This window comes from Condylura cristata, unplaced genomic scaffold (genome assembly GCF_000260355.1).
Source record: "Condylura cristata isolate star-nosed mole 26May11 unplaced genomic scaffold, ConCri1.0 scaffold00002, whole genome shotgun sequence".
NCBI classification, from domain to species: Eukaryota; Metazoa; Chordata; class Mammalia; order Eulipotyphla; family Talpidae; genus Condylura; species Condylura cristata.
This window is the reverse complement of record NW_004567103.1, coordinates 3237987-3256265: the sequence shown is the minus strand read 5'-3', so window position 1 is coordinate 3256265 and position 18279 is coordinate 3237987. Positions and strand designations below refer to the sequence as shown.

Below are 18279 nucleotides of genomic sequence, written 5' to 3'. Positions count from 1 at the left end.
ACGGCACTTTCCCGGTAATGAACAGCTGATAGATGTATAAACTAGGTCAGAGTGAGCGGCTGAGATAACATAAAGCGAGTACTGGGCCCTCCCTGGTGGTGCGACGGGTTAAAGCGCAGCCCTGTGGAGCTGTCCGCAGCCCCTGCAGCACGAGTTCGGTGTCCGGCCAGGGAGGGACCCCCAGGGCACAGCAGACCTCTCCCATCTCCCTGCTGCTCCCCTCAGCAGTATTTCAGTAGATCTGCCTGTTCCTGTTCTGCTCCCCGCTCTGTCTCTGATGAGTCCTCTCACCTCCCGCACCTCTGGCCTGGACTCCAGTTCTTGTATGCAGAAATAAATAAATATTATAGAAAATAAAGCAAGTATTGGCAAATTCAGTGTGGCTTGCAGAAGAGACCTGTGTGAAGAGACATCCCACCTTCACAGTTTCTGTGTAAATCACTCCTTGCCAGGCACGTTAATAAACCTTTCTCTTTCTCAAGCAAAATGGTAGCTGGGTAGTTGTTGACAGTGCTTTTGGACAAAACACAAATTGTTCCTTGAGTAGGAAGCAAAGCTGCCCTTTGAAGAACTATCACAGCTATTCTCGCTCCTCCCGCCTCAGGCTTTGGTCAGGCACAGCCTTCACACAAAGGCTGAAGCCCAGAGCTCGTTCGTCAGGGAGTAAATTCACACAGTCGAACAGTTTGACAGGGTGGCCGCCCGTCCCCTTCCCGAGCACCACCGTGGCCCCGCTGCGCCTCGCGTTTCCAGAGGAGGAGAGGCCCGGAGGGACACACTGTCTAAGATGACACTGTCAGTAGGGGGATCCGGAGCTTAGCCCCAAGTTTTAATCTTTGGGTGCCAGCACCTGCCCTCGCCCCGGGACAGAGGCCATGACCTGTGTGCTGGGAACCCGGGAGACCCTCGATCCTGTTTTCAGCTTCTCAGTGCTGTGCTTTAACCCGCTGCGCCACCAGGGAGGGCCTCGATCCTGTTTTTAACCCAGGGCAGCCCTCACAGTGCCGAGCCCCCCGCGTGGCGCGCCTGTCTGCAGATCCTCGCATCCCCGCAGCCTGCCCACTCACGTTAGCACACTGGCTGGCATCATCTGGGACTCCGGGGCTGCCTCTATCAGGGACTGCCAGGTGTTTGTGGAGTTGGGAATCACAAAGCCAAACTCGAAGAACCACTCTGAAGGAAGAAGGGAAAGTGGATGAGCGGGAATCCTGATAGTCTCAGGTTCTTCCTGCCCTGTGCGCACCTGCCCAGGAAAGGTGAGGCGGCTCCCTGCCTGTCCTCCGTGCCGCAGGGGCCGCTGCCAGGGAGGCCTCCTGGAGGCTCGTTATGGCATAGGGACAGGCAGTCACTGGGCATCTCCACTCTGAGCTCCAGGGCTGCGCTCGTGACTCTCCTGCGCCCCTGCCAGGCAGTATACGGCACCGGCCAGCGGACAGGCGGGCGCCAGCTGGGCTGCTGTCAGAGGCCCCTCTGCTGGGCTCAGAGTCCCCGGAGCGTCCCATCTGGGTGCGTTTCTGCTGGCCCCTCCCTGGCAGCGGGAGTCTAGTCCCCACCTGGGTCGCGAGACCAGCCTTGCCAAAGCTGGCTGTAGCCCACTGGCTCTCATCTCGGGGCCCAGTTGCCCCACACCCTGGCTTCAGGCGAGCAGGCAGCAGGATACCTTCTAGGCATTGCCCTTTGAAGTAAACTTTTTGTTCCAGGCGGAATTTTTCCATTTGCTCTGCGGAAGAGAAGTTCAATTCTCGAGACACGGCCTTGCACTTGAGGATTTTCTTGGGAACACGGGCTGAGAAGGAAAAAGAAACACTGAAGCCATTCTAGATGAAATGCACAGGACTATGGCGTTTGAAGCTTCTGGAAGCCTCTTACAGGTTTAGAGAACACAGACTGCCTGGGTAGCAGAACCACACTTTTTAATTGAAGGCGAGGCCCTGACTGGTGAGGGCATTGAGGGCGGTCGGACACCAGGTCTGGTGTCTGGGGTTCTCCCATCAGGAGGGCGGCGGGGCGCTTCTCCCCTCTGTCCTGCTGTTTTCAATCCTTTCCTTTCCCTTTATTGCATGGAGATAAAAGTGAAAATTTTCTTTTGGGCAAGAGAAGCAGAATCTTAGTTTATATCATTGGGATTTTCTGATACAAGGATTTCAACACAAAGTGTTTCTGGAAGTGGCAGAGTGAAGTGGACATGACGCGCCAACACCAGGCGACAGGTGAGCGCCGAGGCCTGCCCGCTGGGAGGCCTGTGTGGACTGAGCCCCGCGCCACGCTGGCCTGCTGCAGGGCGCCCCCGTGCAGGCCAAGTACCTTCGTGCTCCACGCCTGGGATGGACAGGTCTTCTGTTCCCTGCCACAGTATCTTCCCTGTCTCAGCATCCCGAAGGTTCATCCAATTTCTGATCAAATATATTAAGGAAAAATAAGAGACTGAAGTGACTCCTGTTTTGTACTCCAGGTCTCAGATTGCAACTGCCAACTGCTGTTTAGTTTTGAGCAAGTCTGCCGAACTGCTGAGCTCGTGAGTGCAGCTAAGACGTGAGACAAGCCCAAGACATCTAAAGGAACAAGCAGAGAGCGAGCGAGCAAGTGAGCTAAATTGATCTACATGTCTAGAAAGTACAAGAAAGAACTAGAAAATGAACGGAATCTGACTGGTCACAAAAAAAGACCTAAGGAAAGAGAAGTGGGAGGGAACCGGGAAGGGGCGCAGGCAGGTCCCCCACAGGGAGGTCACAGTCTGCGGGCCTCATCCCCAGACTGCAGCTTTTAGTGTCCTGCTCTGAAGTATGAGACCACCAAGGACCAGCAAGGGTCCGCAGAGACTCAGGATAGCACACGCCATGAAAGATGCTTCCAGGCAGAGTTAAAAGCAATTTTAGGTGAGGGGAAAAAATAAAACCACTGCAGAGGAAGATACAAACTTAAAAAAGGGGCACAACAAGGGCCTCCCTGGCTGCGCAACAGGTCAGGGCGCAGCACTGTGGAGCTGTCCGCAGCCGCTGCAGCGCGAGTTCGCTTCCCGGCCAGGGAGGGACCACACAGCCCAGAGACCTCCCCTGCCTCCCCGCTGCTCCCCTCAGCAGTGAGTTTCAGTAGAGTCACCTATTCTGCTCCCCACTCTGTCTCTGGGGAATCCTCTCACCCCCGCTCCTTTGGTCTGTGCCCCAGTTCTTGTGTGCATAAATAAATAAATCTTTTAAAAAAGATTACGACCTCTGAGGTTGGCCAACAGTCTCTGTCAGTCAGAAAATGCCTCCGAGCTTCAGGATTTGTAGTTTCTAGTTTCTGCAGGGCTTGCTGTGCAACACGTAAGTCAATAACACCACCTCTATAAAAAGAACATTCAGAGAACAAAAAGAACTGCACAAAACTATGTCTCGATAGCAGAACCAAAGAACTCAATGCAAGGGCTGGAGAACAAAGCGTGGGCATTCTCTAAGAAAGAAAAGCGAAAAGGCAACGGGCAAGGAAATGGGGGCAAAGAAACAAAACTGAACATCAGTTCAAGAGCTGTCGAGTCCGGCAGGCACGAGGGGAAGGCGGGACCGGCGGCCGCGGCGAGCAGCCCTGCCCTTGCGACCTGGGGCCCAACGGGTCCGTCATGGGACTCGGGTGGCCCAAGCAATGCCTCCTGAGACAGGCGAGCTGGCTCGGCGGGTCGCTATCGGAATGGGGGAGAACCGGGGTGAATCGGGCTCCCACGGAGGGACGCAGGGAGAAGACGAGGCCGCGACTTGAAGCTTCCCAGGGAAATGAGCCCTAAACAATTCTAGGGAATTCCCAGTGGTTTCCTAACCAACTCGTACTTCCTCTAGAAACCAATCCACAGCGCCTCCTTCGAAATGACAGGGAAGGCCCAGGCGAGGATGACAGGAGACTCAGGAATGGAAGAGGCGAAACGGGAGATCGGGAAGAGACCCCAGGACGCTGGTGCTCTCACAGGCTGGGGCCTGGCTGGGGCACAGCCGGAGCAGCTCAGAACCCAGGAGGGTGGCCTCACGAGGGCGGAGTTCACAGGCTTGCGCTTGTGTGGAAAGGAGACTGGGGTGATGCATGCAAGAAGGGGTGTCGGGGTTAAATTTATGAGAAGGGAAACCTAAGCAAATGCGTACAGAACAAGACCCTTGCCAGCATCGGGGCGCATCGGAGCCTGCCCCGGCAGCTGCAGTCCCGGGGTCCCCATGGCCCCACGTAGCAGCGCCACCCTGGCCCTGAGGGGCTACGCGTCACGGGGGAGAGGAGTGTATCTGTGCGGTCGGGGGTGAAGTGTGGAGATGAACACACTCATTTTCACAGCGGGAGGTGTAAGAATGCCCCAAAGGGACATGCCCAGGCAGTGACAGCGTGCTCCTAGAAAACCGTGGTGGGAGCACCGGCGTCTCCTGGGGAGCAGGAACTGGGAGAGAGGACAGGAGGGTGGCTCCCCTGCCGGTAGCCCTGCGCCTCCAAACGACGCCCACAGACTTCACAATAAAGTCTAGTCTGGAAAAGGAATTGCAAGGTGGGTTTTTTTTTTTTTTTTAAAAAAAAACAATGGCTAAGAAAATACTATCAAGGGGCCCTCCCCTGGTGGTGCAACAGGTTAAGGCTCAGCACTGCAGGTCAGGCACAGCCACTGCAGTGTGAGTTTGATCCCGGCCCGGAGCTGACCCACAGGGCACAGCAGACCTCTCCTGGCCCGCCCGCTGCTCCCCTCAGTGCTTCACTGATCTGCCAGTTCTGCTCCCCACTCTGTCTCTGGTGAAGCCTCTCACTGTTCCTGCACCTCTAGCCTGTACCCCAGTTCTGTATGCAGACATAAATCTTAAATAAAAAAAGGAAATACTATGGAACCACGGAGGCCACACTGAGAAGTCTGCCCACACCTGCAGCGACGGGGCTTCAGGTCGGACCACAGGGATGGTTTACACGCGCGCTTTTTCTTTTGTGGCGGCTGGTCACCAAGCCCTCTTCCCACATTGCCCCGCCGCCTCCCTCCTCCCACGGGAGGCAGTGGCCGCTTTGAACGACAGCACCCAGGGATCCAGGTCCTCCTCTCCCCTGGCCCTGGTCCAGCGTGGGGTCGGCGTGGGACTGTCTGGGAGCGGGGTGCTGTCCGGGCCCTGGAGCTGTGGTCACTGAGGAGCTCTTCAGGGTGGGGCAGGGGGTGGTTGCTGCAGGGCTGGTCCTGAAGGGCCAGTCAGTTCTGAGAGCCCAGGGTCCCTTCCAGCTGGTGCTGGCAGCTTGTAGCGGAGCACCCCAAACCGCACAGGGTGCGAGCACCGTTACGGTGCCACAGCACCACGTTAAACCCTCTGGAGAGTCTTTCTAGGTTTTGCTGCTAATAAAAGTTGCCAAAGACAACCACAGTGAGCCAGTCGAGCTCTCTGAAAGCATCATCGGGTTCCCGGCAAGGCCCGTGTTGGGGGCGCCAGCTGTGCCTGTGTGCACCCTGACGCGCTCTCCCCGCGAGCCCCCTTTCGCAGCCCGACGCTGCTGCAGCAGCTGGCTTTCCCTCCCGGCTTATGCCTGAACTCCACATTCAACAGCAAGTCACAGTGCTGCGTGCTCAGGTGACGTCTTACAGTTCTAGTTACTGCAGACACGCTGACCTGTGCCTGGGCTCTGTCTGTGAAGGGAAAGCTTCCTCAGTCAGTGGGACACCTAAAACACCACGCGCTGGAGCCAGCCACACGCTCCCTGCTCAGGTGTGGACGGAACCGTGACAGCCACTGAAGCCTGCGCTCCAGACGACACTGGGTCTGCGCTCCAGCAGACCCAGCCGGCTCTGTGCTGTTGGTTCTTCCTCTGCAGACGTCAGACCTTCCTAAACAAGTCAAGTTACTTCTAAAGCCCAGGGCTGCATGCAAGTGGGACATTCTACAAAACCAGGTCAAGAAAGGTCTTGGAGAAGGGGCTGCCCTTACAAAGCAACAGCTGGATCAGATCTTCTGGCTTCCAGAAAAGGCATTCCTGCCTCTGGTGTGGGTCAGCCACCCAAAGCCTGGGCGCACAAGCGACCTCAGTATTTCGGGGGTAAAGGGAACTTTCCTGGTGGCTTCTCTCCGAGGGTAAATGGACAGAGTTGAAGTTTCCTCCATTTTAAAGCAATGGAGAAAAACTGCTAAAAATATGTAGTTTGCCGCCCGAACTTAAGCATCTCTTGTCTTTATCAGTAATCAGGTTAAGAACTGAACTGATTATCTTTAAGGAAAATATAATTTAAAAAAGTTCAACAATTAGGCATCTCTGGCCTGTCCCTTAACCTGGAAAACTGTCTATCACTGTCTTTCTCAGGCTTCATTTTAGCATCCTAACAAGGCCTGTGAGGTTTTATCCTAATTAACACAAAATTGGAGAAATGCTCTTCCCTGTGATGTTGGGGTGGTGGTTAATTTAGAGCCCCTCAAAGTCCTGTTATTTTAGGAATCAAAAGGAAGGAGGCACTTGGTTCATGGATGAGATGTAGCTACCGGGAGCCCTTTTATGAATCCCAAGAACACAAATCTACGACAGCCTATTAGTAAAAGAAAGAAGAACTACTGAGGTAGGTGCCTTAAAATGACGATGTGAAAAACTGCCCCTTAGACATGGAAGCCCGGGGCAGGGGGGTGGGGGTGGGGCTGAGTGGGTGGCCGGCACTGGGCTGAAAACATTCTTTTCAGTGTTTTTTTTTCTGACCAGGTTTTTCAGAGAAACAGGGTCACGTTTTAAGACTCAAAGGTCAAATCACCTCCAATCTTGAAGGAGGAGAGGATTAGGTGGACAAGCTTTAAGGAGTGGGGCTGAGGACTATTTATAAATCCCACCTTCTGGGTCAGCCAGGTCTTTTCTCACGCAAAAGCTCCCAGTGATTTACCCTGGCAGGAGGCCCAAGGAACACCCCTTCACTGGGGAAGCCCCCCAAGGGGCTGCCCCTGACAGCCTACTCTGGACCCAAGCAGACAAAGCCAGTAAGAGCATTTAAAAAATAAGCTACAGAGAGAAGAAATAACAAACTTCAGAACAAAACCTGTAGTGTGTCAAGTGTCTAGTCTTAGAAACAGGGCGATACTGGGCTCCTGTGGAAGGTCACACACGTCCTGTGAACCTGAAAGGACAGATGTGACCTGGTGTGACTGGCCCAAGGCAGAGGCTGGGACAGAGCTGAGGCGGAGAGGCAGCTGTGCAGCGCAGAGCGGAGGCCGGGCTGGAAGAAGCCAATAGGTTGATGGGGCTGCCAGCACATTTCTGGGAGTTGGGACTGTAATGACTGGGATGAAAGGGTTTAAACGACTGTGTTGGGCCTCTCTGGTGGCACAGGGGTTAAAGACCCCGCCAGGGAGTGACCCCCAGGGCGTAGCAGACCTCTCCTGTCTCCCTGCTGCTCCCCTCAGCAGTGGATTTCAGTAGACCTGGCTGTTCTGCTTCCCACTCTGTCCCCTGATGAATCCCCTCACCCCACAGTATTTTAAAAAAATACTGTGTTGGGCTCTCCCTGGTGGCACAATGTGTTAAAGGGCAGCACAATGAAGCTATCCAGTCAGGCAGCATGCGCCTCTCTGGTGGTGCAGGGGTTAAAGACCCCGGCCAGGGAGTGACCCACATGGCCCAGCAGACCTCTCCTGACCAGCCCGCTGCTCCCCTCAGCAGTGTACTTCTTCTATCTGCCTGTTCTGCTCCCCACGCTGCCTCTGGTGAATCTTCTCACCGCCCCTGAGCCTCTGGCCTGTACCCCAGGTTCTGTGTGCGTAAATAAATACATTTATAAAAAAAATACTGTGTTAACAGTGCTCTGGGTCCCTTCTGGAATGAGCACATCAGCTCTTGGAGTCTTACTTAGTTTTAAATGGAAATGATCAACATCAACTTTTAGAAATTAAACACAACGGACACACTGGGCTGGCCCACTGAGGGCGGAGAGCAGAGGGTAGATTGGGGTCCGGGAAGAGAGCAGAGACAGGGAAGTGGAAGGCAAAGAGAGGAAGGACGGAAACCGCACACACGTGCAGAGGAAGGCGGGAGATCACTGGGGGCAGCAGTGAAAGAAAAACCAACACTGAGGAGAGACAGAAATGTGCACAATACAGCTGAGAACCAAGAGACAGGCCAGGCCAGAGGGACACAGGGGACGCTGCTCAGGAGGCCGCCCAGGCTCCCCCCACTGCTGGATCACAGCCGGTCTGGGCTAGGGCGGTCTAGGAAGGTTTGGAACTGACAGGGTGACGGGCCACGAGCACTGCAGCTGCTGAGCGGCTCGGAAAACACTATTGGCTGCTCACACTTTCTGGTAATTCACCAGCCACACTTGTATTCTGCGAAGAGAAGAGGTGCTGACTGGTGGCCCCCTGAAGGGGCTGGCCCACGCCAGGGCCCTCAGTGGGGAGCGGGTCAGCGGCCAGCAGAGACCAGGGCAGCCTCAGCGCCCTCCCGGCCTCCTGGCGGCTTCGTTTCCACCCTTGCCTCTTCTACTTCTCCCTCTCCACAGAATGAAGTCGTCTCATACAAGTAAATTAGATGCGGTCCCTGGCTTTCTTCAACACAAAGAAAAGTGGCCGCCTTTGCGGGGTTTACAAGGCCGGCGGCTACTCTGCTCTCGCCACAAAGGACCCCTTGTTCTCCTCCGACACGCCGGTCCCTCTGCCCACCATGCCCGCGAGAGCGCCGGCTCCTTTCGCCACAGAATGAACTCTCATTCTGTGGGAAGAGAGAAGTAGAAGAGGCAAGGGTGGAAACGAAGCCGCCAGGAGGCCGGGAGGGCGCTGAGGCTGCCCTGGTCTCTGCTGGCCACTGACCCGCTCCCCACTGAGGGCCCTGGCGTGGGCCAGCCCCTTCAGGTGCCACCAGTCAGCACCTCTTCTCTTTGCAGAATACCAGTGTGGCTGTCGGGCCCTGGCTTCGGCGGCACCATTTCAGCCAGGCCCTTGGGGCCAGTCTACAGGGTCTCTGGGTCTGCTGAGCCCTCAGCTGTGGCCTGCCCATGCCCGGGGCCCTGAATAGACAACTATGTGATAGCTCCACCTGCTCAGACAAGAGGCTAAACTCCACTTGTGCCGCGTTGATGTCCTGGGCAAAGGTCTCAGGGTCCTCACTGATCCAGAGCTCTGCAGATCCGTGACCACAAATTCTTATTCGATAAATGCTGACAGACAACCTTCTGTGTTGACATCAAAGTCATATGTAAGAAAACTGGGGGATACTGTTTCATAAAAAGTGACAGGTGGAGGAATGGTATTTCTAAAGTTGTATATTTTCAAATAAAATCTGTGGCCTTAAATATGTAGTGAAAAGTGTTTGTCTATTCCATTCCTATCTCTTACTTTTTGTTTTTCAGAAGAGGAAGGAAAGAAAAACCTTTTTATAGGAAAGACAGGAGATCATCTTATGTGCAGGGTCACCTTACACTTTGGGCATTATTCTGATTTTCCTCTTCTTAAGACCAAAGAAATTATTTGCACATCTTCTTCAAAACAATTCATATTCAAGTGGGGTAATTCTCAGTGATACTGAGATCATTCACTAATGACATTAACTCAAATCCTGATTACTAACCTAGGAATGGATAGCCCATAATATTGAATTACAGTAACTCACCAAGAAGGGAACTAGTTTATTAGGTGGTATTCTACTGCTATTTATTTATTTTTAAAGATTTTATTTTTATACATATAAGACTTGGGGTATAGGCCAAAGGTATGGGGAGGGGGGATGAGAGGACTCCCCAGTGACAGAGTGGGGAGCAAAGCAAGTGGACCCACTGAAGTGTTCCTGAGGGCTGGGCAGTGTCTGTGACCTGGGACTTGTCTGACGTTTTTCTTGTGATTAGACTGGGGTTGTGGGCTTTGGGGAGGAAGACCCGAGGTAAAGAACCATTTTCTCCATCATGACTTACTCTGTTGATGGAAACCTTGGCCACCTGGCTTTCTCTACCCTAAGAACACTCTTTCTCTCTTTTCCATATTGCTCTCTTGGAAGAAAGACACTATTAGCCCAAATGAAAGGGTGAAGAGTTAGAGGTTCCCGAGGAGGGAACAACTGCGAGTTATCTGGAATTATACATTGGAGTTTGTTTCTTCTCCATTATTTATTTATTCAGTTATTCAGTCATATTAGCTGGTTGGTTTTATTAGCAAATGACTGTGTGGTGATATCTCATTTTTTCCTCCAGCACAAGAATATTATGACACTAAGCAGTCTACGTAAAAACATGTAAGATATTCACCTACAAGTCTGAGGAATTCACTTGTGCTGCGGGGAAAGACAGACTGCAGGGTGAACTGGTTTAGAGCAAATACTGGATTGGAGTCAGTTTCCTAGAGTCAGCTTCCAGGACATAGCAGCTGTGGGATCTTAGGTAAGTCACTTCATGCACTGGAGCTTTACACTGTAAGCTACATGTTAACATCGCAGCCTTAAAGTTGTTGTAGGATCACATGAGATATCTATAAAAATGGTTTATAAACTGTAAAACATGACATAAATGTAAGGCATTATTTTATCATGGTTACTCAGGATTAGAAAAAGCAAAAAACATTATGGAAGCTACTTCTAATGAGGTGTTTCAAATTTTCTGAAAAAACAAACAAACAAAAAAACCCCAACTCATTGTTCCACATGCTCTGTAACCTTCAGTAAGGGAAAGGTAACTGGAGGCTTGCTGTATTAGTTAATATTTGATTTTGGTTTTATTCACTCAAAGCCTTATAATTTCTCGAAATTCCCAGAGAATCTGCTATCGGTCTGCACTGCTCATCTCTTAATCTCCATTCCTCTTCTCACCCTTATCTACTCAAGAGTACAGATAAGACCTAGTTCCACGTTGTGCTTATAAATATTTATATACTAAATGTTTATATATATATATATATATATATATATATATATATATATATATATATATATCAAACTGCATTTGAGGGATTTGAGTATCCTTCCCTGAAAACAACTTAAAGGAATGAATAGCTCCCTGTGTCTTAGCATTTCAAGCAAAACCAACTTTAATTTCTCCTGGACTTCCATCTTACTCACACTTCACACACAACTCATGTCGTACTAAAATAAAAAAGTTGGGGAAAAACAAAGAAACAAAAAAAAAAAAGCCCAATTAAAAAAAATCTGTTCAGAAAAAAGTAAGTTTTAAAAGAAAAGTTACTGTTGGGTCCTGCTGTTAGACACTCACTCAGGGCCCTTCCCCATTCTCTATTGTTGATACACAGCTGCCCCCCTAAATTTCTCTCCTTCAATCTCCAGTCCATTTTTTCTTGAAGTGTGGCTTAATGACCTTGTTTAAAATGTTGTTTGGAAGCCCTCCCTGGTGGTGCAATGGGTTAAAGCGCAGCACTATGAAGCTGTCTGTAGCCACTGCAGCACGAGTTCGATCCCCGGTGAGGGAGTGTCCCACAGGGCGCAGCAGACCTCTCCTGTCTCCCTGCTGCTCCCCCCAGCAGTGTATTTCAATAAACCTACTTGTTCTTCTCCCCACTCGGTTTCTGGTGAACCCTCTCACCCCCCACGCCCCTGGCCTGTATTCCAGTTCTTATATGTGTAAATAAATAAACCTTTAAAAGAAATAATAAAATGTGTTTGCTAATCAGAATCTCAGGTAAGGTCTGGTAGTGTTCATTTTAAAACACAATTCCTTTTTTTTCTTTAAAAGATTTTATTTATTTATGCACACAGAAACGGGGCACAGGCCAGAGGTATAGGGGCAGTGAGAGGCTTCACCAGAAACAGTAGAGAACAGAAGAGGCAGATCAACAAATTACACTGCTGAGGGGAGCAGCAGGAGAGACAGGAAAGGTCTGCCGCACCATGTGGGTCACCTCCGGGCGGGGATTGAACTCATGCTGAAGCGGCCACAGCTTGGCTTACCTTTGCAGAGTAGTGTTCCAACCTGATGTGCCACCAGGAAGGGTCCCCCCCCCTTTTTTTTTTTAAACAAACAGACTCTTCCTGAACCTGCATACCAACCTCACACAGGCACCATGCTCTCTCTGTGTCCTTCTAATTTTAGTGCATGTGCTAAAAACCAATGCACACTAAAAACCAGTTCTTAGGTGCAGTAAAGTTGAAGTACCACTTAGCTAGTCTCTAGAATCCAATACTGTGCTAATGTACAAGCTGCGTCACATAATCACTTCCTCTCAAAAACCTCCACCAGCATTTTGTCTCAGCTACACTGTGCCCTAACAACCCCGTCCTCTCTGCTGGTCATCTCTGGTTCGGCTGTCTAGGCCCTAGGCCACTCACCAGGCCCTCAACTCCTCTCTGCTTGTTGGTAAGTCCAGACACTTCCTTGTGGTCTCTCTCAGGAGAAGCCTGTAACATCAAGAGCTGAGCTGCCTGCTAGGGGCTCAATCGAGGGTCACATCACCACAAGGCCTCCTTGACAAGCTGACAAGAGGTGAGGAGAGGCAGCTCTTTAGCTAGCACCCCTGTGGAGGCCATGACGGGAAACGGAGCAGCAGAGACTGGTGACAGTTGCTCCAGAGGAAGCAAGGGCAGAGCAAGACCACTCATAATGCCCCAAGCATGTCTCTAGAACTCATCAAGGCTAGCAGCTGCACTTCCGCTGCTGAGAGGAAGAAATAGCCTGTCTTTGTCACATACACTGTAAGTGATGTGCAGTAAAACCTGCCCCCAAGAGTGGAGTTTTTCTCTGTACGCCAGACTCAAGGCAGTAGGCAGAGCTGCAGAGTTCCCTGCCCACAGCTCTACTCTGAGCAGCAGCCCAGGATTTGCCCGAGCAGCTTCCATGCCCCTCCCCCCTTTCTCCCCCAGGAGGGATAAAGCCATGCCAAACCTTATGCTGTATGTGCTGCTGTGTCTTTCTTTTCTTTCTTTCTTTCTTTCTTTTTTTTTTTAAAGAGTTACTTATTTGTGCAGACAGAACTGGGGAACAGGCCAGTGGCTCAGGGGCGGTGAGAGGCTTCACCAGAGACAGAGTGGGGAGCAGAACAGGCAGATGGACGAAGTCCACTGCTGAGGGGAGCAGCGGGCGGGTCAGGAGAGGTCTGCCGGGCCATGTGGTCACCTCCGGGGCAGGCGGGGATCGAACTCATGCTGAAGTGGCTTAAGCTTCTTAGTGCAGTGCTTTAGCCCGCTGCGCCACCAGGGAGGGCCTACTGTGTCTTTCTTATCCTTTCCCCCAGACTTAACTTCACTTTTGTTTCTTTTACCACTTTTAAAATTGCCACATTTTTTCCCTCAGTGAAATGAAAACCAACTTATTTTTAAAAAGACCCAGAAAAGTCTTAAGAACTTCAACCATGGCAATTCCAGTTTAGTCATAGGTTCCCATGCTAGACAAAGCTACATCAAATAAATGATTCATGGGTAAATACAGTGTTCAATCCTTTCAACCACTAGCAGTCCAGGTCTCCCTTGGCTTGATTATTTTTATATATCCTGAGTTTTATGGTCTTTGGATGATGCAAAGTTGGAGGTGATTTAGGTGATGGGGAGGAAGATACCTCTTTAAAAATGGATGAAAAGAGGACCTCCCTGGTGGTGTAGGGGTTAAAGTCTCAGCACTATCAAGTTATTGCCAGGATCCACCTGTTCTGTTCCCCTTTTCCCCTATCTCCACATCTCTGGCCTATGTCCCAGTTCTTGTATGCATAAATTAATAAAAATTAATCTTAAAAAAAAACCCAAATGAAAAGAGACATTTTGTATTCAAAAGGAAGAGAATGTGAGGCAAGAAATACCTAAAGAGAACTACAGATGCTCTGTGTAAACTCAGCCATGATTCCAGCAACTGGGAAACACTAGAAACTCTCCTTTAAAGTCTGAAGTAGGAGAAAGTCTTCCAGCACACTCATACCATTACTCCGAAGGTACGAGGCAATGGAGTTCTCTAGGAGAAAGTAATAAGTATATCACTATTTGCAGTGATATGATGGCATATTCCAAAGAATCAAATGAAAACCCTAAATGATCAAATGGAAGGAAAATGTAATGAATGATATGTAAGGCTGTTTGACTCAAAATTAACATACCCAAAGTAATAAATGTCTTGTAGATCTTTTTTTTTGTATGTGTAAAAGAGTTGGGGTGCAGGCCAGCGGTGCAGGAGGGTGAGAGGATTCACCAGAGGCAGAGTGGGGAGCAGAACAGGCAGATCTACTGAAATGCACTGCTGAGGGGAAGCAGAGAGTGGAGAGGTCTGTTGCGCCCTGTGGGTCACTCCCTGGCTGGGATCCAACTCAGGCTTTTGTGGTGGTGGTGGCACTGAGACTCAGCCCTTAGGCCACCAGGCAGGTCTAAATGTCTTACAGATTAACAAAAGTAAAAAAATATAATGGAATGAAAAATCTCATTTGCAAAGCACAATAAAAAATTAAATGCTACTGAGGGATACAAATGAAATGTTAAATAAATATGCCCTAATTTTAACTAGGAAAGCTTAATGTCCTAAATATGTAATATTCCATAAGTTAATCTGTAAATTTAATGCAATTCAAATTAGCATAACCGTAGGATTAAAAAAGAAAAGCTGTTCATACAGTTTATACGGAAAGTAAGAGAATCACAAGGCAAATTCGAAGAGTAACAAGAAGCCAGTAATGAGAACGACAGCCTTCTTAGACACCAAAACTTAACAGTGATTAAAATGGCATGTAGTGCTGGGTAGACAGAACAATGGAAGGGACTAGAAAGGCCCCCCAGGACAAAAAACGCCATAGAGTTAAGTACATGTTAATAGGTACATTTTAAATTAGTGGCAAATAGCAGATCACTGAATACACAGGGTTGGGTGGTCACTGAGAAGAGTTCAGTTAAAGCTCCGCCTCACTCTTCCCACTAAAATGAATTTCAGCTAGATCACGGGCTAGTAAAGAAAAGAAACCAGAAAAAAATGAAGGGAAAGGTGGGAATCTTTATCCTAGTATAGGAGTGGGGAAGGTCTCATGTGCCTTTCCACCCAGCAGCTCTGCAAGAATAATCTTCCTTTCCTGATGCAACCAGCGCCACCTCAGGGCCAGGGCACAGCTGCCCTGTCTCACTGCTCCCTCCCAGTCTGAAAGGCCCACTTCTAAGATCTCACACATGCTTTGGTCTGATTTACAAATACATATGGGTCAACTTTATAAACTGAAAAATAGTATCTCTTCAGGAGATATTTAGTTTTCATTTAATAACCTTTTTTATATGATTTGAAAAAATTTAATATGCACATTACTTAAAAATGAAAAGCACAAATAACTGTTAAAAATCACTTTTAATATTAGTCGAAGGACAAGTCTACTTTTTCACATCCTGGGTCACCTGAATTTCTTTCATTGAAAGCTGCTCTCTTGAGCACTTACAGTGTGCAAGCCCCTGCTGAAGATGAGGAAGGTCTGAGCAGGCTGCACCAGAAGACAGCCGCAGATCCATCTTGCTACTCTGCTGTCACCAGTTCCACTGCAGAGAGGCCAAGGTGGCTTCTTTAAATAGAGGGGCAGAATTACCAGGCCACACTCACTCACCCTTCCTGACTAACACAGACACCCTAATCCTGTATCTATGACCCAATCAGCATTTAAAAGTCAGCTTCCACTTACTGAAGGGCCCCTCTTCAACATATATTTCTTTCTTTCTTTTTTTAAAGATGTATTTATTTCTGCATACAGAACTGGGGTACAGGCCAGAGGTGCAGGGGCAGTGAGAGGATTCACCAGAGACAGAGTGGGGGGCAGAACTGGCAGATCAGTGAAGCACACTGCTGAGGGGGGCAGCGGGCGGGTCAGGGCTTAATCTCACACTGAAGCAGCTGCAGACAGCTTGCAGTGCTGCCTCCTAACCTGTTGTGCCACCAGGGAGGGCCCACACGCCTCTTTCTTGTCTCCATTAGTCTGAATTTCCACTTGCTCCCCACTTACTTCCTACTATTCTCTACTCTCACCTAGTACTTTCAGTACTAGTTACTGTCTCTCTAGATTGATGATGAGCTTCCTGAGGGCTGAGGTGATTCCTATTATTGAGTTGAGAGCCCAAACAGAGCTATCTTTGGCTGAGACCACATCAACTCAGTGAACCAAAGAGATTGTGCAAAGATATGCCGTATGCAGGGTAGTCAGTATTATTTCCCAGGAAGGGTATCTTTTCAGGAAGGATCTTTAAGAATTGTCTGGATTATGGGAATTCCCTCCCCCCTTTGCCTTAATTTTATTTTAACTCTATTTTGTAAAGGCCAAATTAATTAATTAATTAATTAATTCATTAATTCATTAATTAATTCTTTTTTTACAGCACTTATTAACAGCTATCATAGATTTATCAGTTTGTATTTATCTAAGACTTGGATCTTATTTTCAGTCTACTTAAAAAAATAATGAGATTCAGAAGTCCCTGAAGGCACAGGGTTAGTGTCTCAGCACTTAATAAGCTTTCTCTAGTTATTGGGGCATGTGTTCGATCCCTGGCTGGGAAGGTGACCCCCAGGGCGCAGTGTATCTTAGTAGATCCGCCTGTTCTGCTCCCCAGTCTGTCTCTGGTGAATCCTCAATAATAGCACTCCTAGCACCTCTGGCCTGTACCCAGTTCTTGTATGCATAAATAAATCTTTAAAAAATTAGATTCTACAAATAAGACTTTTGCCATTTAAAGACCAGTTTGCAATTATAAACTTTAAAATGGAATCTCTTAAAGTTGCTACCAAAGGCAAAATGGGGCACGTTACTAAATCTGTCGATGAAACAAAAATCATTAGCTGTGACTATGAAACCTGACCAAATATAAATGAACCATTTTAAAATGGTATGAAGTGTTTCTGATTTTCATAATTTAAAAAAAAAAGATTTATTTATTTATTCATACAGAACTGGGGTACAGGCCAGAGGCTCAGGGGCGGCAAGAGGCTTCACCAGAGACAGAGAGGGGAGCAGAACAGGCAGATCAACAAAGCACACTGCTGAGGGGAGCAGCGGGCGGGCCAGGAGAGGTCTGCCACACCATGTGGATCACCTCCGGCGCAGGCGGGAATCGAACTCATGCGAAGTGTAGCTTAAGCTTCTTAGTGCTGTGCTTTAACCCGCAGCACCACCAGGGAGGGCCAATTTTCATAATGTTTTAATAAGTAAATAAGTTTAAGTTTAGGTAGCTTTTAAAAATAAATGAGTATACCTGTTTGCTGGTGATTTCAATGTGTACGTTTAATGAGAAAAAGGTGCAAGATCTAAGATCCATGAGATGCCGGCAAGCAGAGGCATACAGGTGAATTTAATTTTAGCAATTTACAACAGCTGTATAAAAACGAAGATTTTTTTTTTATGGGGGGTAAATCAATTTCAAAAGCACTATAGGAATTTACTGTTTTAAAGATACCAAATGAGTTATCTTATAATGGGAATGAATCTACCATAATATTAACACTAGTGTTAATATTAACACTAACACTCTACTGCTTAACACAGGGCACATGTGTGGTCACTTGTTATGACAGGGAAAAGATTATATTTCTTTTTTAAAAAAAAAATGTTGGGCCCTCCCTGGTGGCGCAGCGGGTTAAAGCACTGCACTAAGAAACTAAAGCCACTTCAGCATGAGTTCGATTCCCGCCTGCCCCGGAGGCGACCACATGGCGAGGCAGACCTCTCCTGACCCGCCCGCTGCTCCCCTCAGCAGTGTACTTCGTCGATCTGCCTGTTCTGCTCCTGCTATGTCTCTGGTGAATCCTCTCACCCTCCGCATCTCTGGCCTGTACCCCAGTTCTGTATGAATAAATAAATCTTTAAAAAAAAATGTTTATTTTTACATCATTTTGTGCCTTTTTCCAATGTCAGTTGTAATCCCTGCGGCCTTCCTACCACCAAATCACCCATGTACCATCACCATAGTATTCCTTTTAAATATAATCACATTTCCCACACTGAGCTCCCTAGAAAGTTACAACTTAATTTGTCACATCACTGTAATACCTTTCCCTATCCTACCACTTTATTTCCTTTTCTTTCAAAGAGATTTATTTATTTATGCCTACAAGATCTGCGGTGTAGGCCAGAGGTGCAGAGGTTGAGAGGACTCACCAGAGACAGAGTGGGGAGCAGAACAGGCAGATCCACTGAAATCCACTGCTGAAAGGGGCAGCGGGAAACAGGAGAGGTCTGCTGCGCCCTGGGGGTCACTCCCTGGTGAGGACTGAACTCAGGCTGTGGTGGCTGTGGACAGCTTCACAGCAGTAATACTTTAGGGCTGCGCCACCAGGGAGGCCTCCATCATACCTCTTTCAAAACCAATATTCATTTTAAAGTCTCCCTAAAGCTACGCTTCTCCCCCTTTAAGTCACAGAGCCCGCAGTATGCCCGTCACACCAAGGGCCCCCAGGATGAGTATAGGGTG

General features: G+C 48.9%; 1 protein-coding gene across 1 annotated transcript in view; it reads right to left on the bottom strand.

Moving 5' to 3' along the window:
* PDE6D (phosphodiesterase 6D, cGMP-specific, rod, delta) overlaps positions 1 to 18279 on the bottom strand; it is a 56522-nt gene that overhangs the window by 11093 nt on the left and 27150 nt on the right. Inside the window, exons 2-4 of the mRNA XM_004674200.2 lie at positions 2305 to 2393; positions 1661 to 1786; positions 1068 to 1173 (exon numbers count right to left, since the gene is read on the bottom strand). Coding sequence (XP_004674257.1) covers positions 1068 to 1173; positions 1661 to 1786; positions 2305 to 2393 — 321 coding nt within the window. The remainder of the gene's footprint in view (positions 1 to 1067; positions 1174 to 1660; positions 1787 to 2304; positions 2394 to 18279) is intronic.